The 24,818-nt window shown below is 37.6% G+C and overlaps 1 protein-coding gene across 3 annotated transcripts in view; it reads left to right on the top strand.

Annotated features, from left to right (window-relative positions):
- The window catches only part of pcdh9 (protocadherin 9), a 206,001-nt gene that overhangs the window by 127,146 nt on the left and 54,037 nt on the right, over positions 1 to 24,818 (top strand). For 2 of the 3 annotated variants that reach the window (XM_024802611.2, XM_004543363.3), the window contains one exon: positions 17,310 to 17,511. In XM_024802611.2, coding sequence (XP_024658379.1) covers positions 17,310 to 17,511 — 202 coding nt within the window. The remainder of the gene's footprint in view (positions 1 to 17,309; positions 17,512 to 24,818) is intronic. The other variant, XM_004543365.3, reaches the window with a different exon arrangement.

Below are 24,818 nucleotides of genomic sequence, written 5' to 3'. Positions count from 1 at the left end.
TTTGTACTGTATTTTCACTTATGTTTGTATTTCAAAAAATGACTGTACCTATTTCCTTTTCTTCCAGCAAAATATAAAGAAAAGAAGGGTGTCTCAAGACTTTTGCACAGCATTGTAAATACCACCGACATCTCTACAGAGAAGTTTTTATTGTCCATAGATTTTTGCATTTATATTACATATAACATGCAGTGTTTACCCACTGGGACATATTGTAAGAATACAGATACGGACAACAGTGAAAAGCCGAATGACATTCATATATAAGCATTGCCGAGATGTCATCACATCCCACATTTCATTGTTATAAAAATACAAGGTTCCTTTTTCACATATACAAAAAAATAAGCAAGGCACATTTCATACAGTACAAAGTGCATCGCCTTTTTGTGAGTACAATCATATTAGAAAGGAAGTGGCCTGTTTCTCTGCTGTCATTTCACATTAACAAACCATAATGTAAATGGGAATCTGTTGAGTAGATCATTTTAGTAGTTAGAATTGGTATTGAGAACATGGACAGCAATATTGTGTTTTTCTGCACATTCGATATTCGAATGACCAAATGTCCAAAATATAATGTCTAACTGAAAAAAAGAATGAATTGTCTTGACGTGACCGAAGTTTTTACTTCCATCAAGATGTAGCTGTCGTTTGGTTTCAGACCCTGATTGAAAGAAAATCCTCAAACGAAAAATTCCTTATGGGATTTTATTTTAATTTGGCCATATTAAAATGACTTCCAGGTCAGGCATCTGACTACCATTTGATGAAAATTCGTATTAAAATATTCATCTACTTAAGAGAAATAAAGAGATTGTATCATATCTTTGCCAAAGTGTAATTATATGCTGGTTTGTCCTCTTGAACCATTGTCAACCTGTCTTTTATCTGAGTATCTCAGGAGAAAGGTTTCATGGTAAGAGACAGAGATAGGCACGAGTTTCATGGACGTGTGTTTTGATATTAAGCCTGTCGGAGGACAAGGCTACTTGTCAGATCAGGTCACTTTAATTGATTTATCTGCTTGGCACAGCTGTGTGCGCAGTACAATCTATCTTGTTTTAGAATGCAATTTAACTGGCTGCATCACAACAGCACCCTGACAGAAAGTCAATACTACACAGAGTGTATGTATATATATATATATATATATATATATATATATATATATATATATATATATATATATATATATATATATATATATATATATATATATATATATATATATATATATATATATAAACACATACCAGTGGGGATGGTGTAACGGCTTCTTTGGGAGGCCTCTTTTCTTTTATTCTCTGACCTGCTCGTCCTGAACCTGTGTGCCCATTGCTTCTGAAGGTCAGCTCATCTGAAGTGAACTACTCCCCTTCTGCTACCAAGAAGCTTTGCCAGCTTCACTTTGTATTTCCCTCTACTTCAGTTATTTCTTTCTACCACCAAACCTTTCAGGGTGAGAAGTATTATACACATCACTACCCTTCAAAAAGAGACAGGAGAAGGAAACTGGCTTGTTGCTACAGAGAGACAGCGCTTCACACTATTTTATTCTGTCTCAGGAGAAAGTCTTCTCGATTCATCTGAACATTTTTGGTTCCTTTCTTATAGTAACTTGCACATGATTTCCACAGTGTCTGCTGGAAAACCTTTGCTAAAAGTCAAGATCTGCTGCTCAATGTTAGTGTTATATAAGCCATATCCATTTTTTTATGCTAAATTGCTAATAGTTTAACATCGTGGTCAGATAGTGCAGTGACGGTAATGAAATTCTGCTGTGCATTTACCTTAAAAGGTAGACTAAATGTAAAAAAACAAATAAAAAAAAATTAAGCCTTTTTTCAATTCAGTTCAATTCAAATCACAACAACAATCACCTCAAGGCATTTTATACTGTAAGGTAAACACCCTACAATATTAAAAAGAAATCCTAAAAATCACATGACCCCTTTGAGCAAACACTTGTCAACAGTGACAAGAAAAAGGCTCCCTTTTCACAGTAAGAAACTTCCAGATTACAAATTAAATTATATATAAGAGAGTTGCTAACTATTTATTATACTTTTAATCAAACTGGATGGATATGGTAATTTCCTCTAAAACCTTGATACTACTTTAATATATTTTAACCTACATGATAAAGAGAGTAATAAGATTATGAATTACTGTAAGTGCATAGCTGTGATGTGCTGGATGTACTACATGTATTTTTTTCCAAGTAAACTCACAATTATTTTTAAAGCAATCCTACTCTCAAATGGCCTTAAAATAAAGTGATATGCAGTAACAGAATTTAATTCATTGGTATATATGTTAAATATTTCCATGTGTATTTTACTCAATACAACACATAATTCAGTTTAACTGCAGCGCTATTGTAAAACTTTAATGGGTTGATTTACTAATTTGTTTCAAGAAAGACAATAATGAAACATTATTAGTGAACAGGGAAATTACCCTTATCCTCTACAAAATCACAGAGTATATTTATCTCAGGCTGATAATGGGATCGATAAGATAATGAAAACTCTCATTTCACCATGTGGAACAAATGGATATAGAGAATCACAAGAAAAGAGTATTTTTTTGGTGCATCAGTGCAATTTCTTAGCATATATACGTGCAATTTCCTTGAAGCTAAGTATACCTATAAGTGTCCAACATGCTTTTTTCCTTTGTTGCAGTTACAAGGTGCTTTCTCCTTTGTTCCCCGCACACAATGGCCAGACTTCTGGGTTTTCCCCTCTGGGTTTTTTTGATTCACTTGAAGAAAGTCAGAGCAGACACCTCAACTGATGGCAGGGCATAGCATGTCTGTACAAAGTAAACACACTTTTTTCTGCAAAAATCATCTTTGCTTTAGCTGATCAAACAGCTCAGAAGATATAACACTGCCTATGAATAGAATGAGTTCAATAAATTGACCAGTCATCAAAGTTTCGTGACTGTAGCTTGCATTGTTACAGAACTATTGTAATGGCAAAATCTGTTCGCAAACAGACAAAGTGCTGCGCTGAAAACCGCCTTTGTGGTAGTTCACACAGTAGGTGTGTCCGGTACAACATTTGATGATGACACACAGGAAAGCAAACAAACAGGCAGGCAAACAGACAGTCAGACACACAAGGTGAAGACAATACCAGCCACAAATGCTTAAAACATAGACCTAGAAAAGATTCTGAAATAGTCATTTGCTTCCAGTGTCCAGTTAGTATGTATAGTTATATTGTTAAAACTATTAATTATATATACATTTACATGAAAATTAAATAAAAGTTTCACAAACACTTACAAAAAATGATTGTGACTGTGATTAATGAAACATGCTGTTGTCTTTTAAATGATAGTTTTCAAAACAGCCGTTGGTAGCCATCTTCAGAGGGACTTGGGTGCATAAAGATGGTGATAAATTGATTGACTCAGTTTGCTATCAGTCTGCAATCCAAGTCTGACTGCAATTGGTAGGAGACAGGTTACCTCTCACTAGGCAGCCTGTGCAATTGCCTTGCGATCAAAAGTGGTCGCCCAGAATTTGAGGGTGGGCAACCGGTTGGTTCACTGCAACTTCTTGCAGCTGGTCACCAAGTGCGAAACAATTCAATACAATCAACAGGCAAGCACCTGAAACTGGGTCACGCAACAGGATAATGATCCCTTTCATAAAAGCAAATCTACAACAGAATGGCTGGAAAAGAAAAAAATGGCCCAGTCAAGCCCAGACTTCAACCTGATGGAAATCATGTGCCAGGATTGTGGCTGTGCATAAACAAATGCATGCAAATTGCAATGAACTCAAGCAACTTTGTACAGAAGAGTGTGCCACAATCATGTAGGAGACTTCAAGCTACTAAATCATGAGGTATATTTAATTTTTCCAAAGTCTGCATAGAGCCCTGTAACAATCTTCTTTTGTATATAACTACTTGTTTTTTGTATATAAATATACACACACAGTATCTGATAAACAGGTATAACATGAAAAAACAGCAAGAAATCTGTCTTAATATAGCAATAAATTGGACTGGCTCACAAAGCAAGATGGAAAAAAAAGGCATAGGTTTGAAATTCCCCAGCTTGTTTGTCTGGCTGAGCGGCCTTAATTTAGTTGTATCGCATTTATGCCTCGTGGTTGATACTGAGCAAGATGAATCATTGTAAAATATGAGCAAGATCAGCCGCTTGTTTCCTGGAGGTAAAAGCTTGTAAGACCGCTGGTAAATACACCCAGAAGAGAGCATATCCTCTGAGATAAAGGGGAGTAAAAACAAGAGAAAATGATAGAGGGATGTTGCAAATTCCTCTTGGCTTTTTTTTTTTTGGATTCCTGATAGAATATTCTGTGAATGTGTCAGGACTCTTTTTTTTTTTTTAAATGTTATATTATAAACTACGTTGTTGGCTATCTTTAAGACCTCCCATTTTGCCAACCCTTAATCTCCTGCCAGTCACTGAGATCATCTAAAAGTGCTGAGAGGCTGACCCCTCATCCACAGTTTCTGAAATCAGGGCAAGATCTTTGCAGTTGTAGCACATTTCTGAGGCCAGCTAATACCCTCAGAACAATCTGCAGGTCTCTGATAATGGCTTGTAAAATCTTTCATCTTGACATAAGCTGGCATATGCTGAGTGGCTCTGCATGTTTATCTTAAAGCAACAAAAGCAGGGCCAAAACATGTAAGGTAATCACATCAAAGACCTCTGCTCAACTCCAGTGTTAGATCCTGTTTTCTTTCTAATCAGCCGTTGACCGTGTAGGCATTATGTGCATCGGAAATTAGTTTACGAAATGTTGCTAGAGTATGTTGGGAGAAGCAAATTGGGTCTTTGCTCCTGAGAAATGTTGCGGAAGAAAATAAGCTTTGTAAAGCAAGACCTAAATTAGTCCTACCTTTGATGACTTATTCTTGAATAACCAGCTTAATACTGGCATGAATAATGACACAAAACCGATCTGTAAAATATCTCTCCACCAGAGTCTTCCACTTATTTCAGACGCCACACCCAAATGGAGCCAGGCAGCATGTTTATGTGGACTTTACTTTCTGTATTATGTCTTTGCTTTTATCTTTTGACACCCTAAAAAGGAGCTTTTCTTGAAAATGTGCTCTCTTGCTTTCTCATCTACAGGGCAGAAGAATAATCAAGCCCCCAACCCTCCTTTAATGAAAACAGAATGTACTGAGGTTCGGTACGGATGTTGCCAGGCAAAAACTGCAAATTATACTATTCCAGGAAAAAACTCAAACGACCGGCGTCTTAAAAACAAGCCTTTCTTTCTGGCAAATGATGGTAAGCGTCATATGAACAGAACAAGGGACAAAAGGCAGAAACTGTGACAGGGCATGAACCTCCCCTGTTGAGTAATGAAATTAAATGACAGCTCTTGAGCGAGGAAGGGATGCTGAGAGAGAGAGAGAGCAAGGGAGAGAGGAGTGGGGGGATTTTGTCCAGCCAGGAAATTGAAGCCATCACAAGCAAATTGAGTTCAGGTCCTTTTGGTGGGCAAGAGCAGACCAATCAATTTGGCCTACTACTCAGTGCCTGTCAGCCTCACAGAAGGACACCTTGGCATCCAATAATAGGAGCACAGTAAACAACTGAAGCCTTGGCTCAGTTAGTCTCAGCTAACCGCTACCTATCCCTAGTAATTTTTCATCAAGACAAACATATATGAAGATAGTGTGCATCATTCTCCATTTTTTTTAAAGTGTCTTTGTATTCATGTGCAAGCTAGTTAATGGGTGCCAAATTAAAGGCTGGATCATTTCCACTAATTGTGGTGTCTGTTCATGAAGAGAACAACACTTTTCACGAGATGAAATAAAAATTATCTTTTTATATCTCTCTCTTCCTTCAGGACACAAATAAGGTAAACGAAAACCAGACGTAACCTCTGTCAGTAAAGAAATCCTATCAAGTCTGTCTAAGTTGGAACCACATTTTAATGAGCCTGGTTTGGCCTTTCCCTTTTGCTAATCTTTGGACAGTGACACAACATTCTTGCTAATTATCTCGATTACACAGCAGGAACGCACTACATCACAGTTCTGAGGCAACAGTCGACGAGGGGTGGAATCATACAACCCCAAAGGCCTAATTATCTCTGTTGGTTTCCAATTAATCCATTAAGTTGTTTTGGCTCAGCTGCAAGACCTGAGGCACCATTTTATGTACCAATACAGTGCACCATCAAACAACTGCGGTACGTGAGCTTTTGTTTTGCAGCAATTCGCTCTTAATTCTTATGCTCTGCCCTCACTTTTACCTTTAATTTGTCCTAACAGATACATCTAGGAAGACATGATGAGATAAATCGATACGCTTTCAACAGAATATTCTCATTTACGGTAATCCAGTATAGCCCACGTTCAATTTAAAGAAATGCATCTTATTGTAGAAGCTAGTGTAGCACTATTGCTTCTCAGGCGTCCTGCCTCTACTGGCTTACAATGATGAAGTTGCCTGGCTTACCATATGTAAAACTGCACTGATCGTATTGATGAGTTGCACAGCAGTCAATAATCGTTTATGTGATAAGCTGCCGGACTCATGGGGGAGGCTGAGAAAAGGCTTCAGGGCCAAGACGGGTTATGAGATTCATGGTGATACAGGCTGTAGACATTAAGTTTGTTTACATGCTGCCAGTGAGCCATTGGAGCCAGTGCTTGTGAATGATTGTTTGAATATTGCAGCTGTCTCTTTAAACTAATATTGGGATTTTCACTCTACATCATTTTTTTCTCTTGGTCCTGTCTGTCACCTCCATTTTCCTCACACCAATATTGTCTTTCTCCCCTTGCACTTCTGTCATAAACTGGTAACAAGAGATGATGAGAGGGAAAAGCCAATATACTTTGCTTTTTTTCTCTCTTTCTTTTTTTTCTCTGATGGCAGTGCTGTGTCTCAGTTGGATTATTATTTGCCAAGTTGTAAGAGAATCCCAAGTGAGCACATGCAAATTTATAAACACTTATGTACTAGTTTTTCTTAGTCTATGCCATTTAGTTTTCTTTTATATGGATAGGGAACGGAGGTACCCATCTTTACGAAAACAGCTGAGCTTGTGCTACAGCTTATGTAACTTCCAGACATCTTTGTTTTTCTCTCTCTAGGGATTTTATTACTAGATGTGTAATAAGTTATTGCTCGAGGATATTCTTCAACAGCAAATAATATTTTGAGTGCGTATCCATGCCTTGCAAAACACATATTTGTGCCAAACTGAAATCATTACTGAAGGAATGACACCTCTGTATAATAGGGGTATGTGACAAGCCTGCAGTCTTCACTGGGAATGCTGCATATCTCTAGTCTGATTCTCAGCCTTAGGTGGCAGGATTCAAATGGGCTGTTTTACTTTGTAATAACATAAAATCACATGAATAATTGAGATCTGGTCAATCTGTCACCTTTTTTCTTTGTCATAGTCTATAATTGATATTGTGATTCCTTATTTTAATAGTTTCTTTAAATAATGGTTGGATAAATGTTTGAAGCAGCCTTTTCTTAGATTAGCTTTACTTTTCTTTTAAATCTGCCAACAAACAAATAAAAAAATCCAAAAAGTACTATAGGACACATGTAATTTCAGTGTTCAGCGATCGTTAACATGACTAAATGTCTCCTTGTGCTTGTTTATTGCTTAAAATTCTTCTCAGAAACAAGAATGCTACCCTATTGCTGGAAAAAGCTCTAGTCAGTGGGCATAGTGGCTAGAGAAGATCAGCTGTTAAGTACAACTATCTACTGCCACAACCTCAGCACCCGTATAAAAGACACTGCCATCACAGGCAAGCCATTTTCCCTCTATGGGAAATCAGGGCATCCTGCCTTAGGCTGTTGGTGTAAGTACTTAGAGTACAGAAGCTGCCACTGAGCAGGTCAGGAAAACACGCAGAGAGAAAAAGAACGATGACTAAAGAAGAAAGGAGGAAGAAAGTAAACTTGGTGCTGATAGAATGCAATACATATTTATCCATTTCACACAGTCATCTCACATCTGGTAACAGTAGAGCCACCGGGTACCCAGTACAAGAAGAAGCTAACTCTGGCATCCATTTAGTGATGTTATTGGGATTCTAAAGTTACAGACCTGTCTTGGTTAGGCTTGTTTAGTTTCAAGAAGAGTTGTTCAGAGTCACCCATATTTTACTGGTGGTGTAAGTCAACAGCGCCCCTGCTGCACATTAACTCTGTATCTTGCCAGATTTGGTGAGGAGACGCAGCTGAACTGACAGCAGAGACCATGGTGCTTTCTGTACAGTTGATATTGTTCAGAACTTAGCAGCATAGCAGATATTTTCTGTTTACAGCCAACTGTCAAACCAAGAAACAACAACTTACTCTACTGATCAAACCAGAAATTTCACACCAGGGGGCATTTCCAGCCATAAAGATAAAGCGCAAAGGATTGTATATCAGTGTTAAAGCACAGTATCAGTCATGCTGGGGGCCAACGAACGTGCGTGGAAAACTCTAGTTATTTACATTTGACCAATGAGGAGCGCATTAACAATAATCTCCTTTACGCTCACAGCCATTTTTTTTAAAAACATGATCAGAATGAGTTGCCATGGCAACAGTCCTGTGCCCCGTTGAACTGCTTAGGTTCATCAAGACTGCTTATACCACCAAAAGTGGGGGAAACTGACAGAGAATTGGTGGCTTGATTCATTTTTGCATGATTTATATTGGACCACAGTTTCTAGGAACAGGCTGTGCATGTGGAACAATCTTAAATTACTGGTCATAGTTGGAGCTGCTGGTCATTGATCCTGATGAGCCGATTTCCATCTGTTCGTTTTCTTAACTGCGTACCCAACTTTGGGTTGCCATGTGCAATTATATAGTATAGCAATGTTTCATCTTATTGTGATAATGTCAGTCAAACGTAGAACAACTATATCATGTTGATTATGAGCTCTGCCCATTTATCTGGACCCCTAAATAGAAGTCAGAATTTTTAAAATATACTGTTATATGGTGTAATATGCTGTAATATTTGGATTTTTTTTATTTGAGCGTTGTTCATCTGTATTCATGTTTCTTTTTTTTCTTTTTTTTATATATATATGTCTTTTGTTAACAGGGGAGACCTGAGAAGAAAATAGCCCAAAGAATCTGAACATAAAATAGTAATATATGACATATATATAGAAAATTTGCAAAAAATAGTGAGAGGCGTAAGTGAGGGGTATACTCAGGCTAACGCTGCTGCTTGCTGAGCTGTAAAATGATAATTATTCTCTATCAGTGTTAGATCATACCTCAGGAAAGGAAAACAAATTATCTCCTTCAAGATCAGCATTAATTTTTATCTACCCATCCCATATACAAATGTATGTATGTATAAAGCAGCAGCTGAATGGTTTTCCTTCTGAGGAAGAAATGCAAAACATAGCAGAGAAACTGAGAACTGCTCCTTTTTTGTCACACTCTCCCCCAAAATGCAAACAGGCAGGCGATCACATACAAACAAAAACAAATTATGCACTGCGACACACACTATCCACCACAATGCATTATGCTGGCACCTTGCTTTCACTAGGAACGGTTGGATGGAAATTACTGGCTGCTTGGCAACAAAACAAATGGAAAAAGGGTCTGGGTGATTTTTTTTTCAGATGATTAGCTGCATCACAATTATTGTTAGTAACATCATTGGCCATAAAATTAATTATTATGGCTAGAGCTTAATGTATGTCTGTACTGTGAATTCCTGTCAGATAAAAGAACAGAAAGTTACTGTAGTTCTAATTTTCTGTAACTTGTACTCACCTGAATCCATTGAAAGCATGTAGGTACAGAAATCCACCATCTGCTTAGAGGTAAAACTAAGCTCCAAAGTACACTGAATATCATAATTCGCTATTCACATCTATATTTTATAGCCAGAGCACACACTTTGGAAACATTTTGAAGAGTTTTCAGTAAACATGTTAGACGTGTAACATCTTACTGTATACAAGCACCAATATGTCTAGTGTGTAAGCCCATGTAGCACCATAACGGCTGACACGTACCGCAAGTGCAGGGTGTCGATAAGGATATTTGGTGGCGCTGTCAACACCTTGCCATGGTGCTTCAGTATCAAACATCCCTTCCGTTATCACTTTCTTTCCATTACCAAGTGGCATGAACATCTGCTGCTTTTGGGAGAGGTTACAAGTTGCCTTCTCAAGTGTTTTAACACGAACAGAGATTACAAAATGTCCTTCTCTCTCTGGAAAAAGGTTTTCTTGGTGTGGCATAAAATTCAACAAAGGTTTTGCAACTCAGACCATAACTTCAAACCCCAAGTCTGATTACAAAACTGTGCAATAGCCTTTTACTGCTGTGCTTTGTTTAAACAGCAGCTATCCTTTCAGATTCCATTTAAGCTGCATTATCAGACAAGCTTCTCGTTATATTATAAAACTTTGTGGCGCGTCACCAGTTTGGTTAGAGTTACCTTTTCGCTGACCTGATAAGATGGAGGAATCTTTCCAACCAAACTCTACTTGACTGTTTATCTAATCATGTATTCTATTCATTAAAACTGAGATTAAGAAATGAAGATTGAATTTGTTTCAGTGCAATTTATCATATTGGAAGCAGAAATGACATTCTCAGAACATAATGTTGTTAAACTTTATGGCTATTATTTTCAATTAATATGCTGGAATTGATGAACTGACTGTGCAAAAATTATATTAAATGTTTTATGTTATATATGTATATAGGTTATTAATTATATAACCTAAAGAAACCAAGGAACCATTGTGAAATTTAAATTACCAGTTGCCAGTCAACCAGACTGCACTGCATTGATTTACATTTGATCTCTAAAAGCTGGATAATCATGGCTGTGTAAATAGCCATTATTTCCACAGGATAAACACAGATCCAACTAAACAAACGTGTGCTTCCACCTATTTGATGTAATGGACTCACAAATAGGATTTCATGACAAGTAATAGGGTTGTAGGTTATTATGAATTATAGTGTACATTGTGATAATTCTATATTTCCCTACAAAATAAATCGGTGGTTTTAATGGACCGTTAACATGTTTTACTTGATTTGGATTTGGTTTTTTTTAGTATCCATCATTCATTTTATCAGCGCAGTACCACCGAACACCGACTTCACTGTCTACAGCTGAGTGTAGCAGCGAGATCACATGGACTGTAACTCATAAACACATCAAGATTCCCCATTCAGTGCTCAGGGCCTAGCCTGCTCTGCTCTGTAGTTAACTGTCTCTGAGTGTCAAATCCTTCATCCTGATGCAGGAGACACACATAGAGAAGAATTGCTGTGTCTCTCATTTTATGGATTTGGATGTCGGCAGAGGGTAGAGCCGATGAGTGAGTCAGTAGTGGTTAACTTTGTAGCTAATGCTCTGTGGCAGTTGCACAGGTTTCTTCAGCTCAGCTTGAGGCACATAGGGAAGCTGGTTGAGTTACAACTGTCTCACAGTTCTCACTCAGCCAAGTCAGGTTCTTTAACAGCATACCAAGGTTAGGATGAAAAGGGAGAGGTAGATGTATGGGGAGAGGGGAGTGAAACCTCCTACAGAAAAGAAAGAGCTGCAGTTCGGAGAGGAAAATAAAAGTAGATGAGTCTAAGTTGTCCAAATCTAGCCCCAGGTAGAGTTAGATGACATTAATTATAAATGAAATTTCACCCTTCTGAAGAAGCCTTTTCAGGTCAGATCTTTTTAGTTTAGAGATTTTCCTGCTCTTTTCAGAGACAAAAAAAATGTTCAGTCGCATTGTTTTACTTTATAGCATGCATCAATCTATCCCTCTATCCTAATGGCAACATCAGTCATTTCATGTGTTTATGTCACTGACTACTCATACGCATTTACTCATTTCAGTCTTTTTTATTTAAGTATTAATGAATTCTTATTAGTTATTGTGTAGAGATTGGTCATCATGTAACCAAGTATTCTGTTTTTCTATTGGCTGATATACATTGTGAGTGTATTTAACATTTGAAAAAGTGGCGCTTCCCTCTATCTGTATCTAAGTGTAGTGGTTTCCAAATTTGCCTAATTATTTGAAAGATCCTTAGTTTGATTGTGGGAGGCGACACAAATCCCTTGGGGGGGTTTGTGTCAGGAAGCGCCATGTGGTGTAAAAATCAGCCAAATCAAACATTCAGTTTCCACTATTTCACAAGGGGGCGCCACTTGTTTGTTTGTTTTTTAAGTCAGCTAGTGACCAATATGCAGGAAGGTTAGTGCAAAGTCCTGTGTTCGAATCCATCCTGGGCCTTTCAAATTTATTAAGAAACTTTAATATACTTATCAGTTCATCGGACTTGCAACTATATTTTTTCATAGTTGTATATACAGTTTTTTTGAGATTCTTGACTTTATTATGTTTTTATGTTAGATTGCTACATGTCATAAATATGGTAGCTTGCTCAAAAATATAGAGTAAAGCACTAGTATCTTTCTTTTTTTCATTTCAAACAAGCACACACAATGGAGGAGCAGTATTCATGATAACTTATGAAAGTGGGATGAGATTTAGTTTATTAGGGAAGTGTTGGCAGATGAAAATCAAGCAAATTGGACTTTGGGGGCACAAGCAAGAAGGAGCTTGTCACAGCTTTTGTCATCTGTGAAAGATGACAGGTGAGAGTGTGAGTCTGGTGACAAGCATGCTGTATGACTAGACTAGATTTATGCTTTTTGGTGGGGAAAAAAGTCCCTTATGTCAGTTAGACAGTAAACGGATAAACAAACATGCAATCTATGTACAGGATCCATAAATCTTTATAAGATCAGTTAGGCTAGAAAGAGTCAAAATGATGGACTGCGCTAATAATCACATGCTAAGCTTGTGTTCTGTAAATGAAAAAGAGAGAGCACAGTGCTGATAGACAATACAAACACGCACTCACATGCACTCACATACATGCCCGCTTTCCCAAGCTTGCAATTTGGGAAATGGGTCAGATGTGACTTAGATTTATGTATCTTTGTGTTTTTTCTTTGTGCGCTCGTGTGCTTGTGGTAAGCTAAAAAGTGAGGGAGTGACTGCGCAGGCTTTATTGTGGATGTGGCAGAATGCAGATGTTTCTCAGAACTGCCTAGCTATGATTTAATGATGAAAAGCAGAAGGCAGCAGACTTAGACTCTGGAGAGGCAGCGGGAGCAGACTACGTCAATATTAGAGTCAGAATCAAAGACGGGGAAGATTGTGATTTATTTGTCACTTTTTATTTGAGTGTTACTTACAGAAACACGTTTGGGAACTCTTTTTATCTCTGTGTCTTTCATCTTTTTTAAGCAGTTCGAAAAGCTTGTTTTTGACTGTGTTTATGTCATCAAAATAAAGCAATGCCTGACTGCGACTGTGATGCATTTTATGGATGAGCCCAAAGGAAATCCGAACGTTACCTTGACAGGAGGCGGTGTCTATCAGCTGCTAATATGTCACTTGATTTGATGTTTTGCGAAATGCTACAGCTTGTCAGGATTGTGGATGAACACTGTGGGGAATAGAGTATGATGCACGAATGTACTTTTTTCAAAACACAATAAAATATCAAACAAGGACATGCATTTTTTTTCTATTTGAGGGTTAGAAAAACTCAGGTGTGTCATTTTGTCATGTCAGGAAGAGTTAAAGTCAGCAATAGCAGCACAAAGGTGTGAGATAGAGGGGATACAATAGAAAAAAAGGGGGGGGGGGGGGAATCAATCAACACTCGCTGTGGAACACAGAAGGGCAAACACTTCAGTGGGTTTTTGTTGATATTAAAAAAATAAAGTTTTTCCCAAGGTGACCAGCAGATGGCAGAGCACCTTTGGGCTCTAAGGCCTGAACAAGAGCGAGAGAGCAGGGCAGGCAGAGAAAGAGATCTTTTCGTGAGTTTTGCTTTCCTGGTTGACTGATCTCCCTCAGTGGTCTGATTGTGAGAACGGACTCGTGGGAAGTGTTCTCTCACCGCAGGTGTCAGACTGCTGTTAGATAAGATTATTTGCGGTAGTGAGGAGGTTGCATTATTTGTGTGTGCATGTGTGTACGCACGCTTGTTTGTCTGCGTGCGCATGCACCACTTCTCGGTGTGTGCTTCTTCTCATTAAATGTCTGCCTGATAGAAATGTAGTGCTACATTGTGTTCGGTTGGAACACAGTACAACACAGAAGTTGTTTTCGACTTGCACACTGAGCTCCATATGGTCAAACTCAGGAGGAGAAAGACGGGGAAGCGAAGAGAAAGCCTGCGCTCCGTGTCATAAGCCCTATCCCTGTTTGTTTCTGTTTTACAAAACCAAAAGTTATAATGCTTTTGTGTTCTGTGGGATTCAGGCTTTAGTGTGGAGTCATTCTGATAGTGATTTTAACAAAAAAGGCAAAGCGTGCCTTGAGAAATCATTGAATCTGCTACGGTACTTTTACAATACGCTGTGTGTGTGACTCCCGACTGTGCCAAAAAGGAAAAATAATAAAAACAGAATAAACTAAGTGCTTAGCTTGCATTTAGTCTTTAAGAGGCAACAGCAATTGAGATCAATGAAACTGCTGTCGAGCTTTCCAATAACTAATAGTGTTAATAACGATTTTAATACTCACGTGGGTTGGCCCACTTCAAAGAAAACACAAAGGCAGACAGATTGGTTTTAGAATGCAAAACTTCACATTTATGCTTTTTAAGAAACACGTATAAAGTTGGAGCTGGTGTCAAATGAGACATTTATGGTCCCCTGGCAGTTTTTATTTTCCCTTTACTTAATATTGTGCTTTCTGTGAAGACCCTTGGGCAAATCCTATTCCTGTTCATTTGCTGGCTTGCTGGAATTGAAACCTTCCAGCAGCAAAGTGCTGCTAGTTGCTTTGTGTTTGTTAAAGTGACTGTGTTTGGTCAGGCAAATTATAAAAACAAGCGGATAACAAGGGTTAGCAGGCGTGATAAGCCATAATATCTTGTAAACTGGCAGCGGGGATAGTTTAAGCTGGTCTTATGCTAATATTACTACAAGTGACAGTCAGCAACAGAGAAATACAAACATCTTCAAACATGCTTAAACTTACAAATAAACATGTGCAAAAACACAAGCAGAAACATCCACAGAATCACTGTGTGTATTTTAAAGCCTTACAGCTACTGTGGTAGTGCAGTTACATCCTCAAATGTTACACATTTATACATTCCTCTGCTTGTAACGATATTTTTTTAATTGACTTTTTTAAAGAAGTCTAATTCATTTTACGGTGTATGTAGAATTATTTCTTTACACTGAACTTCTCCACTTTGTCCAAACAGAGCCTAGAATCTTTTCAAGGTCCCACCAGTGTCTGACAGCACACACTACCATTATCCCAATTAATTATAAACCATTTCTTCTCTGCTAGAAGTCAGAATCAAAGGAAATAACATCTCTAGAGTACTGTTCTATTAAATAATTTCTTGCACTTGTCATATATACAAGTAGACGACTTTGTAATATTACATTTGTCATGTCATATAAAATGTAGATTGCTGTTCGCTATTCTGGGCTTTGGATAATAGCAGACATTGTTTCCAGTATGGATTTGACTTTTTATTCACCCAATCAATTAATAATTAAACTACATTCATGTCTAGTTTAATGCCACATAAATCACTTTATAAAACTGTAATGCATTTATACAATCTGCATGTGACTGTGTTGTGAAATATACAGTGTTTCCATAAGTCTGACAAGAACTGGTAGAAAAAAAAACTGCCAGTGTTCGTTTTCCTGGCTGGACACTCTCAGGGCTGCCAACAAATAGATGGCTACCTTGCCTAAGGCCAACTTCTTTGGCATTAGCAGCAATAAAAACATATGCAGACACTGTTAATTAAGTGCAGACACACTACACCTGCCACCTTCCATTGCTTTTCTCTTTCGCTGGCTTCATTTTCTTTATAAAGTGTTTTTCAGGCTTCATAGACATAGCGTGTCTCCCCAAATGTGAAACTGATAGCGCTATATTACCATATCAGTATACATTAGCTTTCACAGAAACAAACAATGCAATGAATTCCTTTAGAAAGGTCTTCTCCCTGTTATCTTCATTCAAAAGGCCAGATCTGATCAGCGGCCGTTTTTAACTTACTGACAATGACATTTACCCAGTTTTACCTGCAGTTTTACAAGGCATTTACAGCCAGTCATACTTGCAATTGTCATTGGAGAATATGAGTTAATTGTTTAAACCATCCCTCCATCCATCATTATTCAATTTACACACTGTATTTAAATATGAAGCCAGCTTTTGTGCTAGTGTCCTGGGTCTAACTGCAAACCCCCCCCCCCTCCCCCTTTATTCCCTTTCTTTATTCTTCCTTTTTGTTTAATTGAATGTTTGGAGCAGTTCTAAAATATATAATGAGGTCATTTGCATTAGACTGCAGATTGGGTGACCTTTGCTTTTGCCAATAATTACAGTAAAACCCGTCTCTGTCTGTCATCACCAAGGATGTGGCAGGGACCTCTCTGTGCTCACGAAAGGTTAGCTGGAGGCTTGCGTCTGGACTTATGAAAAAGCCTGAGGAAAATGTCATTAGAGCAAGGGAAAAGACACTCAGAATTAACAATTGGAAATTCAATCAGGATGGCTTTAAGGATGGCATGTGTGTGCGTGTATATGTGTTTGTGTGTATGTGCAAGACATAGTCCCAGGAAAACTTGTGTTTTCCTTTCCTTGTGAGACTGCAGAATGTGATAGGAAGGGCACCCTGGGGGTGACTTCTGTTAGCTCCACAGGCCCCTTTGACTTTGCTAGCACCAAACAAATTAACAACACAAACTAAACAATCAGCCTGTAAAAGTCCCCGCAGTAGAATCGACAAACATGATAGAATTTTGCCTCCATTATTTTATTGTCCCTTTGCAGTTATGTAATACTTTAATGAAAACACAGTTTGTTTGTTTTTTCAAAAGTTTTTACACTTTTCACTTTGAGGAATTTTTCTAATAGTGCTCCTTGTTTATTTGCATGCAGTTAATGGTTGTCATTGTGCAGTGAAACGTGACTGTATTTACAGTGTGCAAACTCTTTCCCCATCAATATCTGGGCTTAAGTCAAAATAGACGTTTTATTCGACAATTCTTCTCAGTCGGCCGTGATGATATATATTACATTTTACATTGTTCGGGCAAAATGAATTCACACTGCAGTCCTGATCAGCGCTCAGTGTGCAAAAGCAGCATGCTTGAGCTTGTTCAGCTCAGTGTCAAATAAAACTGTAAATAAAAAAGAAAAAAAAATTAAATTAAGGGGGCAGAGCAGAGCACTAACATCAGAGGCTCTGTTTTGTGCTCTTGGTTCTAGTCACAGCGGCGCGTCACGTTTCACCTGCCGGATGGCTCCCAGGAGAGCTGCAGTGACAGCGGTCTGGGGGACCACGAGCCTGTAGGCAGTGGCTCCCTCCTCACACAACCTCTCCCTCTGGTGCAGGCGCAGGACGACTTCTACGAGCAGGCCTCCCCTGATAAGAGGACTGAAGCTGATGGAAACTCCGATCCCAACTCTGGTAAGTTGAATTATATTCTTTCTAGCATATATGCATAGTTTGGATTTTCTTATCTAACTTTAAATCTACCATTCTTCTTCTTCTTCTTTTTTTCAAACTCTATAGCTTAAATCAACATTGGTGGCATTGTGAAACAGCTGCAACATGTTCACGTTGACTCAATTTGGTGGACATTGTGCGCATAGTGATGGTGTCTTTTCTTTCAAATCCAATATGATTTTATTCATTTTTCTACTTATTGTATGCAGGATGGTGAAATCAGAACATTCATTGTCTACAGGTTGAAGAAAATGAAAACGTTTCATATCTGGCTTTGAGGGATGACTAAAACCTCTTGAAAAGAGATAATAAATTCTCATGAAAAGCAACATCTGTCTCCATAATGGACTCAACACACCAAAAATCATTTAATTTAGAGTTATTTGATTGCTCAAGTAGGTTTCTAGTGGATACATGAGCAGGTCATTCATTTCTCAGTTAATCATCCAGACTTGTTCATTCCTCCCAGGAGCAAACCTGGGCCTCCCATAGGCTCCTCACCTATTTGTGAAACTCATTTGATTTATTTAGAGATGATTTCCCAGTTGGAAGCCTTGTTCTCAGCTGAAGATGTTAACTTCCCACTATTTCTGGTGGGGATGTACATCTCCGACCCAGTTTTCTCATTTTATCATTAAGAGGTGAGGCGTGCGCAAAGATCAAGCGCATCGCCTCAAGGTCGATGCCAGCTTGCCTGCTGAGGGTGGAGCAGCTAGCACCGCATAAATACAAGTGCAGTGAGTAAACTGTGGGTGCATATGATTTAAAACAGATTTAACTTAGCAGATGCACTCACAGTTGGCAAATGTATTCAGTGAGCTTTGTGTAGGCCTACCCACTCACTATCTTCAGAAACAACCCATTCTCATTCCCAGAGACTTTAAATACTGCGATTTTGTCAGAGCTGCTGGCATCTCTGAGATATGCGCAAGTGTCCTTTGGAGTTGCTACACCAGTTATAGCGACATTTGATGCTGGGCACAAATGTTCCTACAATATGCAAAAAAGGTAAAAAAGTCCACAAAGCTTGGTTTGAAAAACTGGTGAATGCATAGCTACCATTCATCTCTTATTGTCTCACACACTGTTTTTTAGGTTTGTTTAGTTTTTTTTTTTTTTTGTTAAATTTGGTTTGAATTCACTGTTTAATTTTTTTTTCTTCTTTGGTTAAGTTTATTGTTGTCTATACTCGTTGAAATTCACCTGTTGGGATGACAGCTAAAATAAATGTAATGTATTGGATTACCAATTAGCAAAAGGAATCATATCAACTTCAAAACAAGTGATTACCAAATAGATTATTGGTGAACAGGGCTTTAGGTTATCCCATACTCAAAGTCAATAACAACTTTAAAAGTATTTAAGCCAATCAAGAGCCTAATCAAGTGGTTTGGTTTTTGGCTTTTGGCAACCAGTCAACCCAAATTCATACAGTAGAAGAATTATAAGAGAAAATTCATTAAAACAGTTTCAGTCAACAGTCAACATCCTTAAATGTTGACTGTATAATTAACAATTAGACAACGTACTCAGTGGTCCAGCAAATTTACACTACCTTTGAACCACATGACATATCTTGTACTGACATCAGGGGACAATGTTCATGAATTCATTGGAATCTCGAAAGAATAGAGATTTACAGTGTTACATTATATGAATGTGGGATTTTCAAATGTCATGAACTGTTGGCTAAGGAAAGCATTTCATCCTATGGCAGGTCAGAAATTTATGCTATTTGTTCAACTGGTATTTACTGCATAACAATTAATGAATAATGAGCTGTACATATCTCACACCTTCCGTCCTACTGTCTATAAATACAAATAAGGCTATGGATATGCTTACACAATTTGGTGCGCAGAGACAGATAAACTCTAACTGCCTTGGCTTTCAGAAGCTCGAAAAATAAAAGAAATAAACAATTAAATAAAGCATAAAATAAAATTGTATTAATTTCATTCTGTTAGCAGTATTTTACAGGTAAGATACAATGTAAAATGCTAATTTTAGAAGCAGCACCTCAAAGAAGGCCTCATCCATTAAACATGACTTACTAGCTTAAATATTTGTAGTTTTTCAGCACACTGCATCATTTTTGTCCTTAATCAGCGGCCTTCTCTTTTGTTAGTGTTGTTTGCCTGTCAGCAAACTATTAACAGTGACAGCAGTGGTCTTTGATCATTGACCTGCTTCTTGGCAGATAATGATTTTATGTCCTGTGTATGAGCGATATGTTACCTGCTGTGGCACTCTCTAATACGTGAACTCAGTGGACCCAGGTTAACTCGTTTTGAGTAAGTCTCTGTCAGACTTAAAAAGCCTCACACTGTTTTCCTACTAGCTGTACAATACGAGTCATTCTGTTGACAAAGGCAAACAGTATCTAAAAGGTGTTTGACACTTTCGTGTTCTGAGCTCCAAAGTATCTTCTAACGCTATTGAAAAGAACCCCATTCAGTGCAACATTTTAAATGCCGACCTTGACAGTAGGTGGTCTTTCCACGAGGCTTTATTCAAGATTTGACAATAATATTACTTGTGCCTTGTTTTCTAAAATGTTAAGACCGTTCAAAAGAACTTCAAGAATCAAAATGACAAAATGACATGAATTATTAAATTATTACAAGTCTCCAGTTGTCGTTTTGCAAGCAGAATATTGAAAAATGATTTATTTGAAGTAATACAGGAAAGTATTAATAGTTATATATAGGTTGCGGCTTTCATCTAAATTACAGAAATACAGCGTGCATACTACTGGGTATCTGATAACGTCCCTTTTTCCTTTTTTTAAGAACAACATAAAGACTGTCTTTGTAAGTTGGAAAATTTTCCTTAGTTTCACTATGATGAAAACAAATTAAAAAAACAACAACAACCCCCAAAAAGAAATATTAACAGATGGATGGTAACCAGGGATGTAGCAGTTTCAGTCAGCATTGTAGTTTTTTGATATAAAAAAAGAGAAAAAACCTCACAGTAATCTATGAGCCAGTGCTACATAAGCAAATGTAGTTAAATCTTAAGACCTTGCAGGGCCCGGTTTCCCAGCAATGATTGATTTTAAAGGTTAGGAGTGCTTTTTGGAGCTTTTTTTATATATAAAAGCTGTTGTATTTTCTCAAAACAACACTTACAAACAAGTCCACATGGAGTTCTGTTAATGCTGTTGAGGAGGAGGATGAATTGATTGAAACTAACCTATAACATTGAATACTCCATAGAGGAGTTCTGGATATTAAAATATTAAATATATAAATATATATTAAATATTATATATTATTAAAATATATAAAATGTAACATACGACACAAATGACACAGTAGAACGAACAGCTTGATTGCGTAGCAGGAAAGAAACACATTTTGCAGTCAGCAGTGACAGCCTTCAGCCTTTGGCATTTTATGTTAGTGGGTGGAAGTAAGTTTCAGAGTGAACTTTGTGAAATCTAATTTGATCGATTTAGCTTGTGCTCGACGTATTCCTATGCACACATTAAGCCATTTTGTTATTAAATTAATGTTACTGTACTCAGATCACTTGATAAATGGACATTGAAAAAAGAAAATAACCACCAATTTAAGCACACAACTGTGAAATAAAAACAGAACAAACAAACAAAACACATAATTAGGATAGAGAGCAGATGAATTATAGAGTATTAAACCTACAGGCAAAATTCTCTCAACTCTGATTTAAAGGAGTACAAACAAAAACATGTAAGCATAAACATCATGTTGCCAAAATCCACTACTCTGCACTCCCCCTCATGATAGTGTTTGCAGTCATCATTTAGAAAGCTCTGAAATCTGTGAGACTGATGTCTGTGTAACGCACATAAAACAGCCCACTCATCTAACAAATTAGTTCTGAATCAGACTTTTTAAGTGCATTAATAGCACCCAGTAAATGTAATACAATATTTTTTGAAATTATTGGATCTATTTACAAACCAGTATCACTTACATCTGCTGCTAAATACTCTGTCAAAAGTCACTACATAATTACACATAGAAATGAACCTGGTTCTTTGGGCATGTTTTATTTAGTAAGGTATTTGTTTAATTAAGTTTGATATTATAAATTTGATTCATTTTCTGATCCAAAACTAGAAAGGAATTGCCCAAAAATAATAATTTAAAGCTTATCAGTAGTTCATGTATCTTATTATGTCACTTGTATTGTAATCAAGATTTTTTTTACTCCTGAACTGGCTCAATACAAGAAACTCAATCCGTTCATTAGTCATTCCAGTTACTGTTGTTTTGAGCTTCGACTCCAGATGTAGAGTAGCAGAAATGGAAGATCCTGGGGAGTTTTTAATGAATAAGTTTTAATTGTTAGGCTATGTGAACTGTTTTTAATGCGTCTACCATCCATAATTTACAATGCATTAGAAACAGTAGAATAATTAAACGTTTGAATTACACATAAGCGCAGAGATTCTTTATGGTTATTTTGCTTTAGTCTTAGACTTAGATTTAACCAGTGGATCTGTAATGTGTAATTATGGCTCGCTCGTGCTCATTATCACAGACATTATTGCAGATGGAGCAGATACCTGGAGCCTTGGGATGGATGCAAAGGGCAAAGAAAAAGCTGTCAGTGTAGGCTACTAAATCTTACAGATTATTGAGTTGGTAAGAATTGTTCAGTAATCTCTATTTCGACTGTCTGGCAGTAATGCTGTATCACAGATATTTAAAATAGAATGTGAGCAAAATGCAAGTAAAAAAAACCTGAACATAATTTGAAGAGATTTCAGAGAGGTTTACATACAGCGATCAAAATATTAAAGAACACAAACATGCAAAATTTTGCTCTGAGCTGGAAAATGGTGGGCGAATGTGTTCATTCTTTGCCTCAGAGATTGCAGTGCACCGCTGGATTGGCATGTCCATGGCCTGTACTGAGGCATTCCTCCTACTGTGGCCACTGTAGTGCGTGAAGAGTCAGCAAGATACGAATCTGTTGCAGTTTAGGAAATAACCTCAGCACACCCTCGGGAAATACCAGTTTGTGCAGGGACACTGTGTTTTGCGCCATGGCTGGCAAAGTTCATAGAGTTAATATACAAGTTGCATGTGGACTGAAAACATTTGATTCCTATGAGAAAGAGTTTCTAGGAGTATCTAAAAAGTGTTCTGGAGGCATGCTAGAAATCGCCAGAGATGTGAGAAATAGGTTTAATATTTTACCTTAACGTGCATTTAGGTAATAGAGCCCAGGAGCATTTCTAACGTCCATCTTTCATCATAGTTTATATTTTAAAGAATGAACTTTACTGAGTAAATCTATTGACTTGAAATTAAAGTTTTTATTTTATTTTATTTTATTAGATTACACTAATAAAAACTAATGCAATAAACGATAAGGTTTATTGTAAAGTCATTCTCAACAGTTCCTTCAAAACAAACAGAAGAAATCAGCTGCAGTACTTGAATGGCTATAAAAAGTTGTTTTCATTAATAGGCTTTTTTGGTCTTTCACACTGGATGTGCATGGATGAGGCTCCCTAGACTGCAAAGAAGTTGAAATAATACATGATTGGAGAGTGCCCAGAATAAACAGAGAAACAAGTGGGGTGAGCTAGATAAACCAGCCATTATTGACTAAAGTGCTACATAAATTATTTAAAAACATTGGAGACAAGAAATATAGAGCAGTAAGACAAAAAAGATCACTTGCACAATCACGCATACAGAAATACACACACACACACAAAGTCAAAGGCCAATAGATATAGACTGTGAGATGAAATCTGAATGAAGTTGTTGGAGTGGGTGGAACTGATGTAATGAGAAAGGTTGTTTTTCTGCTCCAGCAACAATCCTTAAGCTTAAAATATAGACAATAAAACAGCCAAGAGTCGCATGCCTGATGACCTTAGCGTTCTACGGAACAAATGGGATCAAAACAAACAGAAATGTAATAAATCAGTCTCACAAACAACAACAGAATCTTTAAGTAGTTTCTGATTTGAGGACAATCTGCCAGCTGGGTAGTCTACCTGATGTTTATCAGAAGACTTTCCTGAGACAATAGTGTATATCCAAGTGAGCATGCATGAATAATTTCTTTTAAGTCAGAAGGCGATGGAGAAACACATGCATATTTAAAATATATACAGATAGAAATATCGGTTACCCTAAGGAATTCCTTTCTGTGCATTTAAAAATCACATATATGCAATATATGATAATACCATTGTGTGCAAATTACATTGTTTATTATTATTATTATTATTATTATTATTATTATTATAAAGGCTGTGGAAGTGGAACTGGATTGTAAAGTGGGAAGGATTCCCACCAAAATAGGTGTCTCCAGGACCACTTTTTCATTGCGACACTCACATACACAAAGACAGGTTCACAGAGTGATAACAATACTAGCCACACTGTGTTGTTGATAATTGTCTTGGTGGCTGCAGGTCTGTGTGGCTGAGCAATGACTTATACTAAACATAGAGTACTTCTAACAAGCAAAAGTGTGCTCATACAGTTTAAAAGAGCACACTCACATAGGCAGCTTTATCTTATCATGTGATATGTATCATGCAGTGTGGGTGTAAATCTTTAAATCTGTAGTTAAATACATTTCAAAGTGAATTTTTTTTTTACATTTCATTTTGCATTTTATTGGTTCTGATAGGGCTGGGCGATATATCGAGTTTTTTAAAAATATCGATATATTTTCATACGAGATATAAGATGTGACAATATCGTTTATATCGATATAATCTATGTTACGTTATAATTATACTTGTGGAGCCGCAGGTTTGCCTCTCTTTCGTCCACTTTTGTCTCTACGCAACGTTACTCGGCCTCGCCTCTCCTGCACTGAACACAACTCCCCCTCCCCCATAGCTTCACCTGCAGGCAATGACAAGATGAAAGCGGAAAATCTCCGTTAGCGAGTTACCGTGCGTGGGGCTGGATGGCGTCAACGTGTTAGCGAGCTAACCACGCTAACGACATGCAGCCCAGAGGGGCTGCACGGCCTAAAATCCTTTCCTTTTCTCAAAAATCGACAGTGCGCAATATGTATGAATTCTGGTTGTGCTTACTGACCGCGAACCGATTTTATGTGGTACACAGCGCTCAGCAATCTGTCAAAAAATGTTTTAATATGACTTTGCTAAGCTACGGAGCTGCACCGCTTGATGGATTGTCGGAGAATTACGGCTACAGAGGAGGAGCCTCGCGGAGTGATACGTACAGTGTGTGTATAAGGCACCTGTTCAGAGACGTGGAGCAGCTGTGAAATCT

Source organism: Maylandia zebra, linkage group LG1 (assembly GCF_041146795.1).
Source record: "Maylandia zebra isolate NMK-2024a linkage group LG1, Mzebra_GT3a, whole genome shotgun sequence".
Taxonomy (NCBI): Eukaryota; Metazoa; Chordata; class Actinopteri; order Cichliformes; family Cichlidae; genus Maylandia; species Maylandia zebra.
The sequence above is the reverse complement of the archived record's forward strand: the minus strand, read 5'-3'. Positions and strand labels throughout refer to the sequence as shown.